At 42.9% G+C, this 14,564-nt stretch overlaps 1 protein-coding gene across 6 annotated transcripts in view; it reads right to left on the reverse strand.

Annotated features, from left to right (window-relative positions):
• Nucleotides 1-14,564, reverse strand: part of LOC306764394 (extracellular matrix organizing protein FRAS1-like) — a 623,368-nt gene that overhangs the window by 487,454 nt on the left and 121,350 nt on the right. For all 6 annotated transcript variants that reach the window (XR_013771547.1, XR_013771548.1, XM_079251555.1 and 3 more), the window contains exon 9: nt 1,572-1,763. Coding sequence is in view for 4 of the 6 variants with exons in the window: in XM_079251555.1 (XP_079107681.1) it covers nt 1,572-1,763 (192 nt within the window). In the remaining 2 variants the exon portion in view is untranslated. The remainder of the gene's footprint in view (nt 1-1,571; nt 1,764-14,564) is intronic.

The raw sequence follows: 14,564 nt of genomic DNA on the forward strand, positions 1-14,564 counted from the left end.
CACGCTAGTCGTTTAATCTGTAACCTCACCTTAACCACAGTAAACACCGACCCACACTAGTCGTTAAATCCATAACCTCGCCTTAACCACAGTAAACACCGACCCACACTAGTCGTTAAATCCATAACCTCGCCTTAACCACGGTAAACACCGACCCACGCTAGTCGTTTAATCTGTAACCTCACCTTAACCATAGTAAACACCGACCCACACTAGTCGTTTAATCTGTAACCTCACCTTAACCATAGTAAACACCGACCCACACTAGTCGTTTAATCTGTAACCTCACCTTAACCATAGTAAACACCGACCCACGCTAGTCGTTTAATCTGTAACCTCACCTTAACCACAGTAAACACCGACCCACACTAGTCGTTAAATCCATAACCTCGCCTTAACCACAGTAAACACCGACCCACACTAGTCGTTAAATCCATAACCTCGCCTTAACCACAGTAAACACCGACCCACACTAGTCGTTTAATCTGTAACCTCGCCTTAACCACAGTAAACACCGACCCACGCTAGTCGTTTAATCTGTAACCTCGCCTTAACCATAGTAAACACCGACCCACGCTAGTCGTTAAATCTGTAACCTCACCTTAACCACAGTAAACACCGACCCACGCTAGTCGTTTAATCTGTAACCTCGCCTTAACCATAGTAAACACCGACCCACGCTAGTCGTTAAATCTGTAACCTCGCCTTAACCACAGTAAACACCGACCCACACTAGTCGTTTAATCTGTAACCTCGCCTTAACCACAGTAAACACCGACCCACGCTAGTCGTTTAATCTGTAACCTCGCCTTAACCATAGTAAACACCGACCCACGCTAGTCGTTAAATCCATAACCTCGCCTTAACCATAGTAAACACCGACCCACGCTAGTCGTTTAATCTGTAACCTCGCCTTAACCATAGTAAACACCGACCCACGCTAGTCGTTAAATCCATAACCTCGCCTTAACCACAGTAAACACCGACCCACACTAGTCGTTAAATCTGTAACCTCGCCTTAACCACAGTAAACACCGACCCACGCTAGTCGTTAAATCTGTAACCTCGCCTTAACCAGACAACGTTCCTGTTCTGGATGGTAGTATCCAGAACGTTGCATTAGGATTCACATAGAACTTTTTGAAAAACCTTTTGGAATTTCTTCTGGATTTTCTCACCATTTATTTTGGAGTTTTGTGCAGATCTACTGAAAATGGTTCTATCGCACAATGAGGAAGAATCGTTCTCAACTTTCCTGCATCCAGATGCTGATCTAGATCAGTCCCAACATTTTATGGAACTGGTCTCAATCACATGATTTAGGTGTGCTGGAGCAGGAAGACATCTAAAAGCTGCAGGCCCAAGCCTGCCTTCCCCTGGTATAAGCTCTGAAATGTAGAATTTCGACCCTCTGGCAATTTGGCAACACGATATTCATGCCATGTCGGAATAATATATATTTATATTTATATATTTATATGTGTGTGTGTGTGTGTGTCTGTTCAGTAAATACATTCACTAAAATACTGAAAGAAAATCAGAAACATCAGGTTTCATTTGTTCAGGCTTACCTGCGGACATTCAACGCGTCCACACTCAGTCGTCTGACAGAGGACCTGACCCCGGTCACATGTACAGAACTCGCAGCCCGTGTTGTTCCACATGTCGCCATGGTAGCGAACTACATCCTGGAACAAGCAGCTTCCTCTGGCCGGAACACATTCCTCACAGCACTCACCGACCCTCTTAACTCGGGTCTCGCCCTGCAAAAAGAAGCAAAATGTGACTTTTCGGTAGTTTTCCATGTCTGGCAACGATCGGACCAAATGCCTACAGCAGAAGCTGACTGAAAATATGAGACAAAGGAAGAATATGTTTGTTATCCTGTAGCTGTTTATGCAATCAACTTTATATAAAAATGTGTGGGACAGAACAGTATTTGATGGAATTGTCAGACAGAGCTGATCAGCAGCAGGAAAGGCCAACCGGCGTGTATGGTTGCATCACTGCCACGCTACATGGATGTTCTCTGCTAACGAGTAGAGAGAGAGTTGTCAGGGACGCATCCTGTTGATGAATAAAGTCTTGAAGTGTGTTTTTCTTCTTCCTCTGGACTTGTTACCAGTTCGTTCAGCTCCACCCGGCTGCGTGTGGAATAATGAGCTGGCCCTGACTGACACATGCCTCCGTTAGCATCAACATGTTTCCGTTAGCATCAACATGTTTCCGTTAGCATCAACATGCCTCCGTTAGTATCAACATGTTTCCGTTAGCATCAACATGCCTCCGTTAGCATCAACATGCCTCCGTTAGCATCAACATGTTTCCGTTATCATCAACATGTTTCTGTTAGCATCAACGTGCCTCCGTTAGCATCAACATGTTTCCGTTAGCATCAACATGTTTCCGTTAGCATCAACATGCCTCCGTTAGCATCAACATGTTTCCGTTAGCATCAACATGTTTCCGTTAGCATCAACATGCCTCCGTTAGCATCAACATGTTTACGTTAGCATCAACATGTTTCCGTTAGCATCAACATGCCTCCGTTAGCATCAACATGCCTCCGTTAGCATCAATATGTTTCCGTTATCATCAACATGTTTCCGTTAGGATGAACATGCCTCTGTTTGCATCAACATGTTTCCATTAGCATCAACATGTTTCTGTTAGCATCAACGTGCCTCCGTTAGCATCAACATGTTTCCGTTATCATCAACATGTTTCCGTTAGTATCAACATGCCTCGGTTAGCATCAACATGTTTCCGTTAGCATCAACATGTTTCCGTTAGCATCAACATGCCTCCGTTAGCATCAACATGTTTCCGTTAGCATCAACATGTTTCCATTAGCATCAACATGCCTCCGTTAGCATCAACACGTTTCCTTTAGCATCAACATGTTTCCGTTAGCATCAACATGTTTCCGTTAGGATGAACATACCTCCGTTAGCATCAACATGCCTCCGTTAGCATCAACATGTTTCTGTTAGCATCAACGTGTTTCCGTTAGCATCAACATGCCTCCGTTAGCATCAACATGGTTCCGTTAGCATCAACATGTTTCCATTAGCATCAACATGTTTCCGTTAGCATCAACATGCCTCCGTTAGCATCAACATGTTTCCGTTATCATCAACATGTTTCCGTTAGGATGAACATACCTCCGTTAGCATCAACATGTTTCCTTTAGCATCAACATGTTTCCGTTAGCATCAACATGTTTCCGTTAGGATGAACATACCTCCGTTAGCATCAACATGCCTCCGTTAGCATCAACATGTTTTTGTTAGCATCAACGTGTTTCCGTTAGCATCAACATGCCTCCGTTAGCATCAACATGGTTCCGTTAGCATCAACATGTTTCCATTAGCATCAACATGCCTCCGCGAGCATCAACATGCCTCCGTTAGCATCAACATGTTTCCGTTATCATCAACATGTTTCCGTTAGGATGAACATACCTCCGTTAGCATCAACATGTTTCCGTTAGCATCAACATGTTTCCGTTATCATCAACATGTTTCCGTTAGTATCAACATGCCTCCGTTAGCATCAACATGTTTCCGTTAGCATCAACGTGTTTCCGTTAGCATCAACATGTTTCTGTTAGCATCAACATGCCTCCGTTAGCATCAACATGTTTCCATTAGCATCAACATGCCTCCATAAGCATCAACATGCCTCCGTTAGCATCAACATTCATCCGTTAACATCAACATGTTTCCGTTATCATCAACATGTTTCCGTTAGTATCAACATGCCTCCGTTAGCATAAACATGTTCATGTAGTTAACATCTGCAGTTAACAGCAGTTAACGTGATGCGCTTCCTTTGGCTCCGGAGACATGATATGTCAATGTTTCTGTTGGGTTTATTTAAAATATGCTCGTGTTTTCATTTCCAGTTTAATGTAGAAAAGAATATGCAGCATCAGTGCAGACTACATATGGGCCAAAACTACCATTAAATAAATGCAAAAATGATCTATTTTTGCAGTGTTATAACATCTTCATTTAATGTTACAGGTGCAAATGTTTGAATATGCATGTGACCAGCATGTCCCCCTTTTCTTATGAGACAATAATAACACACAGCTCCCATCCATGCTGCATACAAGGAAACCCAATTCTGCAGGTTTTACTAGCTGTTAGTTCATCTTAATGTCTGTCAAAGCCATTTCATATCCGCAGACGACTGGCACTGAAGGAGGTCTGCTTTGCCATCATTAAGATTCCCAGCAGAGCTTCCAACTAATAGAGGAAATATTAAAGTGCTGCTAGACTACTATCTGCTCTCAGATTCTCAGCCATGTTGGGTTTTAGATCTGCTCTCTAATCTTTATAGTCCTTAACATAACTTAACTTATCACCATACACTTCTCCATGTGCAGCTCTGTAATGTTCTACGATCTCCTGATTCGCCCAACAGAAGCCGTGGACCAAGATGGAAACAGCAACATGACATCAGCATGCAGTCAGAGTTAAGTGTTAGCCTGTTAATCCACGAGTGGTTGTGTACAGCGGGTAAAAAGGATCCAGTCGGCCACCAACTGTGCAAGTTCTCCCACTTTACAAGAATGAGAGAAGTCTGGACGGCAGGGCACGGGGACTGGGGGGTCCAGGAAATAACACTGTAGGATTTTGGTAAAGGTTTAGGTATTATAAATGCCTTGGTACAATGGTGTGTTCTTAACCCTTTGTTGGAAGTGACAAACGGTTCTGTAAGGGTTAGGTTGAGGTTTAAGGAGCAACAGTCGCTTTGTCAGCTCCATTTATTCAACTGCCAGTTAATCATAACAACCAAGCAGCCAATCACACGAGGGGATAGATTAAACTGTCCATCTTCTGCATCCGGGTAAAATGGATGTGTGGGGAAATGTTCCTGTCCAGCTTTGGTCCCTTTCTGAGCACAGTGTAGCATCTTCTGACGGAACCTTCCAGCAGGACGATGCACCATGTCCCAAAGCTCACTGTCCTCCACCAGCCTCCACTGTCACCAGATCTACATCCAGCAGTGGAGAAACAGATCACCACGTACCCAAATCAGAGAGCATGGATGAGCAAGGAGGTACGGCTCCTACTTAAGGCCCAAAACACCGCCATCAGATCAGGTGATGCTCACGCCTACAGCACATCCAGGGCTAGCCTGAGGAGGGCCGAGCACTGCTGCAAGCTGAAGGTAGAGGAGCTCCTCTCCAACTCCGACTCCAGACGCATGTGGCAGGGCGTCCAGGTCGTCAGTGACTGCAAACCAGGTCACTCCTCCATGATCACCACGGACACGACGTTTCTACATGAGCTAAACGAATTCTACACTCGTTTTGATATGGACGAAGCAGCCAACACCACCGGACTGCTGGCAGACCACCAGCCCCTCATCCTCACCGCTACAGACATCTACGCCACTCTATGCTACAGACATCTACACCACTCTATACTACAGACATCTACGCCACTCTATGCTACAGACATCTACGCCACTCTATGCTACAGACGTCTACACTACTCTATACTACAGACGTCTACGCCACTCTATACTACAGACATCTACACCACTCTATACTACAGACATCTACACCACTCTATACTACAGACGTCTACACCACTCTATGCTAAAGACATCTACACCACTCTATACTACAGACATCTACACCACTCTATACTACAGACGTCTACCCTACTCTATACTACAGACATCTACGCCACTCTATACTACAGACATCTACACCACTCTATACTACAGACATCTACACCACTCTATGCTAAAGACATCTACACCACTCTATACTACAGACGTCTACACTACTCTATACTACAGACGTCTACACCACTCTATACTACAGACGTCTACACTACTCTATACTACAGACATCTACGCCACTCTATACTACAGACATCTACACCACTCTATACTACAGACATCTACACCACTCTATACTACAGACGTCTACACTACTCTATACTACAGACGTCTACACCACTCTATGCTAAAGACATCTACACCACTCTATACTACAGACATCTACACTACTCTATACTACAGACGTCTACACTACTCTATACTACAGACATCTACACCACTCTATACTACAGACATCTACACCACTCTATACTACAGACGTCTACACTACTCTATACTACAGACATCTACACCACTCTATGCTAAAGACATCTACACCACTCTATACTACAGACATCTACACCACTCTATACTACAGACGTCTACACTACTCTATACTACAGACATCTACGCCACTCTATACTACAGACGTCTACACCACTCTATACTACAGACATCTACGCCACTCTATACTACAGACGTCTACACCACTCTATACTACAGACATCTACACTACTCTATACTACAGACATCTACGCCACTCTATACTACAGACATCTACGCCACTCTATACTACAGACGTCTACACCACTCTATACTACAGACATCTACACCACTCTATACTACAGACGTCTACACTACTCTATACTACAGACATCTACGCCACTCTATACTACAGACATCTACGCCACTCTATGCTAAAGACATCTACACCACTCTATACTACAGACATCTACACCACTCTATACTACAGACGTCTACACCACTCTATACTACAGACGTCTACACTACTCTATACTACAGACATCTACGCCACTCTATACTACAGACATCTACACTACTCTATACTACAGACATCTACACCACTCTATACTACAGACGTCTACACTACTCTATACTACAGACATCTACGCCACTCTATACTACAGACGTCTACACCACTCTATACTACAGACGTCTACACTACTCTATACTACAGACATCTACGCCACTCTATACTACAGACGTCTACACCACTCTATACTACAGACATCTACGCCAATCTATACTACAGACGTCTACACCACTCTATACTACAGACATCTACGCCACTCTATACTACAGACGTCTACACCACTCTATACTACAGACGTCTACACCACTCTATACTACAGACATCTACGCCACTCTATACTACAGACGTCTACACCACTCTATACTACAGACGTCTACACTACTCTATACTACAGACATCTACGCCACTCTATACTACAGACGTCTACGCCACTCTATACTACAGACGTCTACACTACTCTATACTACAGACATCTACGCCACTCTATACTACAGACGTCTACACCACTCTATACTACAGACATCTACGCCACTCTATACTACAGACGTCTACACCACTCTATACTACAGACATCTACGCCACTCTATACTACAGACGTCTACACCACTCTATACTACAGACGTCTACACCACTCTATACTACAGACATCTACGCCACTCTATACTACAGACGTCTACACCACTCTATACTACAGACGTCTACACTACTCTATACTACAGACATCTACGCCACTCTATACTACAGACGTCTACACCACTCTATACTACAGACATCTACGCCACTCTATACTACAGACGTCTACGCCACTCTATACTACAGACATCTACGCCACTCTATACTACAGACGTCTACACTACTCTATACTACAGACATCTACGCCACTCTATACTACAGACGTCTACGCCACTCTATACTACAGACATCTACGCCACTCTATACTACAGACGTCTACACCACTCTATACTACAGACATCTACACTACTCTATACTACAGACATCTACGCCACTCTATACTACAGACATCTACGCCACTCTATACTACAGACGTCTACACTACTCTATACTACAGACGTCTACACCACTCTATACTACAGACGTCTACACCACTCTATACTACAGACGTCTACACCACTCTATACTACAGACGTCTACACCACTCTATACTACAGACGTCTACACCACTCTATACTACAGACGTCTACACCACTCTATACTACAGACGTCTACACCACTCTATACTACAGACGTCTACACCACTCTATACTACAGACGTCTACACCACTCTATACTACAGACGTCTACACCACTCTATACTACAGACATCTACGCCACTCTATACTACAGACGTCTACGCCACTCTATACTACAGACATCTACGCCACTCTATACTACAGACATCTACGCCACTCTATACTACAGACGTCTACGCCACTCTATACTACAGACGTCTACGCCACTCTATACTACAGACATCTACGCAACTCTATACTACAGACATCTACGCCACTCTATACTACAGACATCTACGCCACTCTATACTACAGACGTCTACACCACTCTATACTACAGACATCTACGCCACTCTATACTACAGACATCTACACCACTCTATGCTACAGACATCTACGCCACTCTATACTACAGACATCTACACCACTCTATACTACAGACGTCTACACCACTCTATGCTACAGACATCTACGCCACTCTATACTACAGACGTCTACACCACTCTATACTACAGACATCTACACCACTCTATACTACAGATATCTACGCCACTCTATACTACAGACGTCTACACCACTCTATACTACAGACGTCTACACCACTCTATACTACAGACATCTACGCCACTCTATACTACAGACGTCTACACCACTCTATACTACAGACATCTACGCCACTCTATACTACAGACGTCTACGCCACTCTATACTACAGACGTCTACGCCACTCTATACTACAGACATCTACACCACTCTATGCTACAGACATCTACGCCACTCTATACCACAGACGTCTACACCACTCTTTACTACAGACATCTACACCACTCTATACTACAGACATCTACACCACTCTATACTACAGACATCTACGCCACTCTATACTACAGACATCTACACCACTCTATACTACAGACATCTACACCACTCTATACTACAGACGTCTACACTACTCTATACTACAGACGTCTACACTACTCTATACTACAGACATCTACACTACTCTATACTACAGACGTCTACACCACTCTATACTACAGACATCTACACCACTCTATACTACAGACGTCTACACTACTCTATACTACAGACGTCTACACTACTCTATACTACAGACATCTACACCACTCTATACTACAGACATCTACACCACTCTATACTACAGACATCTACGCCACTCTATGCTACAGACATCTACACCACTCTATACTACAGACATCTACACCACTCTATACTACAGACATCTACGCCACTCTATGCTACAGACATCTACGCCACTCTATACTACAGACATCTACGCCACTCTATACTACAGACATCTACACCACTCTATACTACAGACATCTACACCACTCTATACTACAGACATCTACGCCACTCTATACTACAGACATCTACACCACTCTATGCTACAGACATCTACGCCACTCTATACCACAGACGTCTACACCACTCTTTACTACAGACATCTACACCACTCTATACTACAGACATCTACACCACTCTATACTACAGACATCTACGCCACTCTATGCTACAGACATCTACACCACTCTATACTACAGACATCTACACCACTCTATACTACAGACGTCTACACTACTCTATACTACAGACGTCTACACTACTCTATACTACAGACATCTACACTACTCTATACTACACACGTCTACACCACTCTATACTACAGACATCTACACCACTCTATACTACAGACGTCTACGCCACTCTATGCTACAGACATCTACACCACTCTATACTACAGACATCTACGCCACTCTATGCTACAGACATCTACACCACTCTATACTACAGACATCTACACCACTCTATACTACAGACGTCTACACTACTCTATACTACAGACGTCTACACTACTCTATACTACAGACATCTACACTACTCTATACTACAGACATCTACACCACTCTATACTACAGACATCTACACCACTCTATACTACAGACATCTACGCCACTCTATGCTACAGACATCTACACCACTCTATACTACAGACATCTACACCACTCTATACTACAGACATCTACGCCACTCTATGCTACAGACATCTACACCACTCTATACTACAGACGTCTACACCACTCTATACTACAGATATCTACGCCACTCTATGATACAGACATATACACCACTCTATGCTACAGACATCTACACCACTCTATACTACAGACATCTACACCACTCTATACTACAGACATCTACACCACTCTATACTACAGATATCTACGCCACTCTATGCTACAGACATCTACACCACTCTATGCTACAGACATCTACACCACTCTATACTACAGACATCTACACCACTCTATACTACAGACATCTACACCACTCTATACTACAGACATCTACGCCACTCTATGATACAGACATCTACACCACTCTATACTACAGACATCTACGCCACTCTATACTACAGACATCTACGCCACTCTATGATACAGACATCTACACCACTCTATACTACAGACATCTACACCACTCTATACTACAGACATCTACACCACTCTATACTACAGATATCTACGCCACTCTATGCTACAGACATCTACACTACTCTATACTACAGACGTCTACACCACTCTATACTACAGACATCTACGCCACTGTATGATACAGACATCTACACCACTCTAAGATACAGACATCTACAATACTCTATGATACAGACATATACACCACTCTATGCTACAGACATCTACACCACTCTATACTACAGACATCTACACCACTCTATACTACAGACATCTACACCACTCTATACTACAGATATCTACGCCACTCTATGCTACAGACATCTACACCACTCTATACTACAGACATGTACGCCACTCTATACTACAGACATCTACACCACTCTATACTACAGACATCTACGCCACTCTTTACTACAGACATCTACACCACTCTATACTACAGACATCTACACCACTCTATACTACAGACATCTACGCCACTCTATGCTACAGACATCTACACCACTCTATACTACAGACATCTACACCACTCTATACTACAGACGTCTACACTACTCTATACTACAGACGTCTACACTACTCTATACTACAGACATCTACACTACTCTATACTACAGACGTCTACACCACTCTATACTACAGACATCTACACCACTCTATACTACAGACGTCTACACTACTCTATACTACAGACGTCTACACCACTCTATACTACAGACATCTACACTACTCTATACTACAGACATCTACACTACTCTATACTACAGACATCTACACTACTCTATACTACAGACATCTACACTACTCTATACTACAGACATCTACACCACTCTATACTACAGACATCTACACCACTCTATACTACAGACATCTACGCCACTCTATGCTACAGACATCTACACCACTCTATACTACAGACATCTACACCACTCTATACTACAGACATCTACACCACTCTATACTACAGACATCTACACCACTCTATACTACAGACATCTACGCCACTCTATGATACAGACATCTACACCACTCTATACTACAGACATCTACGCCACTCTATACTACAGACATCTACGCCACTCTATGATACAGACATCTACACCACTCTATACTACAGACATCTACACCACTCTATACTACAGACATCTACACCACTCTATACTACAGATATCTACGCCACTCTATGCTACAGACATCTACACTACTCTATACTACAGACGTCTACACCACTCTATACTACAGACATCTACGCCACTGTATGATACAGACATCTACACCACTCTAAGATACAGACATCTACAATACTCTATGATACAGACATATACACCACTCTATGCTACAGACATCTACACCACTCTATACTACAGACATCTACACCACTCTATACTACAGACATCTACACCACTCTATACTACAGATATCTACGACACTCTATGCTACAGACATCTACACCACTCTATACTACAGACATGTACGCCACTCTATACTACAGACATCTACACCACTCTATACTACAGACATCTACGCCACTCTTTACTACAGACATCTACACCACTCTATACTACAGACATCTACACCACTCTATACTACAGACATCTACGCCACTCTATGCTACAGACATCTACACCACTCTATACTACAGACATCTACACCACTCTATACTACAGACGTCTACACTACTCTATACTACAGACGTCTACACTACTCTATACTACAGACATCTACACTACTCTATACTACAGACGTCTACACCACTCTATACTACAGACATCTACACCACTCTATACTACAGACGTCTACACTACTCTATACTACAGACGTCTACACCACTCTATACTACAGACATCTACACTACTCTATACTACAGACATCTACACTACTCTATACTACAGACATCTACACTACTCTATACTACAGACATCTACACTACTCTATACTACAGACATCTACACCACTCTATACTACAGACATCTACACCACTCTATACTACAGACATCTACGCCACTCTATGCTACAGACATCTACACCACTCTATACTACAGACATCTACACCACTCTATACTACAGACATCTACGCCACTCTATGCTACAGACATCTACGCCACTCTATACTACAGACATCTACGCCACTCTATACTACAGACATCTACACCACTCTATACTACAGACATCTACACCACTCTATACTACAGACATCTACGCCACTCTATACTACAGACATCTACACCACTCTATACTACAGACGTCTACACTACTCTATACTACAGACGTCTACACCACTCTATACTACAGACATCTACGCCACTCTATACTACAGACATCTACGCCACTCTATGCTACAGACATCTACACCACTCTATACTACAGACATCTACACCACTCTATACTACAGACATCTACGCCACTCTATGCTACAGACATCTACGCCACTCTATACTACAGACATCTACGCCACTCTATACTACAGACATCTACACCACTCTATACTACAGACATCTACACCACTCTATACTACAGACATCTACACCACTCTATACTACAGACATCTACACCACTCTATACTACAGACGTCTACACTACTCTATACTACAGACGTCTACACCACTCTATACTACAGACATCTACGCCACTCTATGCTACAGACATCTACACCACTCTATACTACAGACATCTACACCACTCTATACTACAGACATCTACACCACTCTATACTACAGACGTCTACACTACTCTATACTACAGACGTCTACACTACTCTATACTACAGACATCTACACTACTCTATACTACAGACGTCTACACCACTCTATACTACAGACATCTACACCACTCTATACTACAGACATCTACACTACTCTATACTACAGACGTCTACACTACTCTATACTACAGACATCTACACCACTCTATACTACAGACGTCTACACCACTCTATACTACAGACATCTACACCACTCTATACTACAGACATCTACACCACTCTGTACTACAGACATCTACGCCACTCTATGCTACAGACATCTACACCACTCTATACTACAGACATCTACACCACTCTATACTACAGACATCTACACTACTCTATACTACAGACGTCTACACCACTCTATACTACAGACATCTACACCACTCTATACTACAGACATCTACACTACTCTATACTACAGACGTCTACACCACTCTATACTACAGACATCTACGCCACTCTATACTACAGACATATACACCACTCTATACGACAGACATCTACGCCACTCTATGCTACAGACATCTACGCCACTCTATACTACAGACATCTACGCCACTCTATGCTACAGACATCTACACCACTCTATACTACAGACGTCTACACCACTCTATACTACAGACATCTACACCACTCTATACTACAGACATCTACGCCACTCTATGCTACAGACGTCTACACCACTCTATACTACAGACATCTACACTACTCTATACTACAGACGTCTACACCACTCTATACTACAGACATATACACCACTCTATACGACAGACATCTACGCCACTCTATGCTACAGACATCTACGCCACTCTATACTACAGACATCTACGCCACTCTATGCTATAGACATCTACACCACTCTATACTACAGACGTCTACACCACTCTATACTACAGACATCTACACCACTCTATACTACAGACATCTACGCCACTCTATGCTACAGACGTCTACACCACTCTATACTACAGACATCTACACTACTCTATACTACAGACGTCTACACCACTCTATACTACAGACATCTACGCCACTGTATGATACAGACATCTACACCACTCTATGATAAAGACATCTACAATACTCTATGATACAGACATATACACCACTCTATGCTACAGACATCTACACCACTCTATACTACAGACATCTACACCACTCTATACTACAGACATCTACACCACTCTATACTACAGATATCTACGCCACTCTATGCTACAGACATCTACACCACTCTATACTACAGACGTCTACACCACTCTATACTACAGACATCTACGCCACTCTATACTACAGACATCTACACCACTCTATACTACAGACATCTACACCACTCTATACTACAGACATCTACGCCACTCTATACTACAGATATCTACACCACTCTATACTACAGACGTCTACACCACTCTATA

The sequence above is a fragment of the Telmatherina bonti genome (genome assembly GCF_933228915.1).
Source record: "Telmatherina bonti genome assembly, chromosome: 13".
Taxonomy (NCBI): domain Eukaryota; kingdom Metazoa; phylum Chordata; class Actinopteri; order Atheriniformes; family Telmatherinidae; genus Telmatherina; species Telmatherina bonti.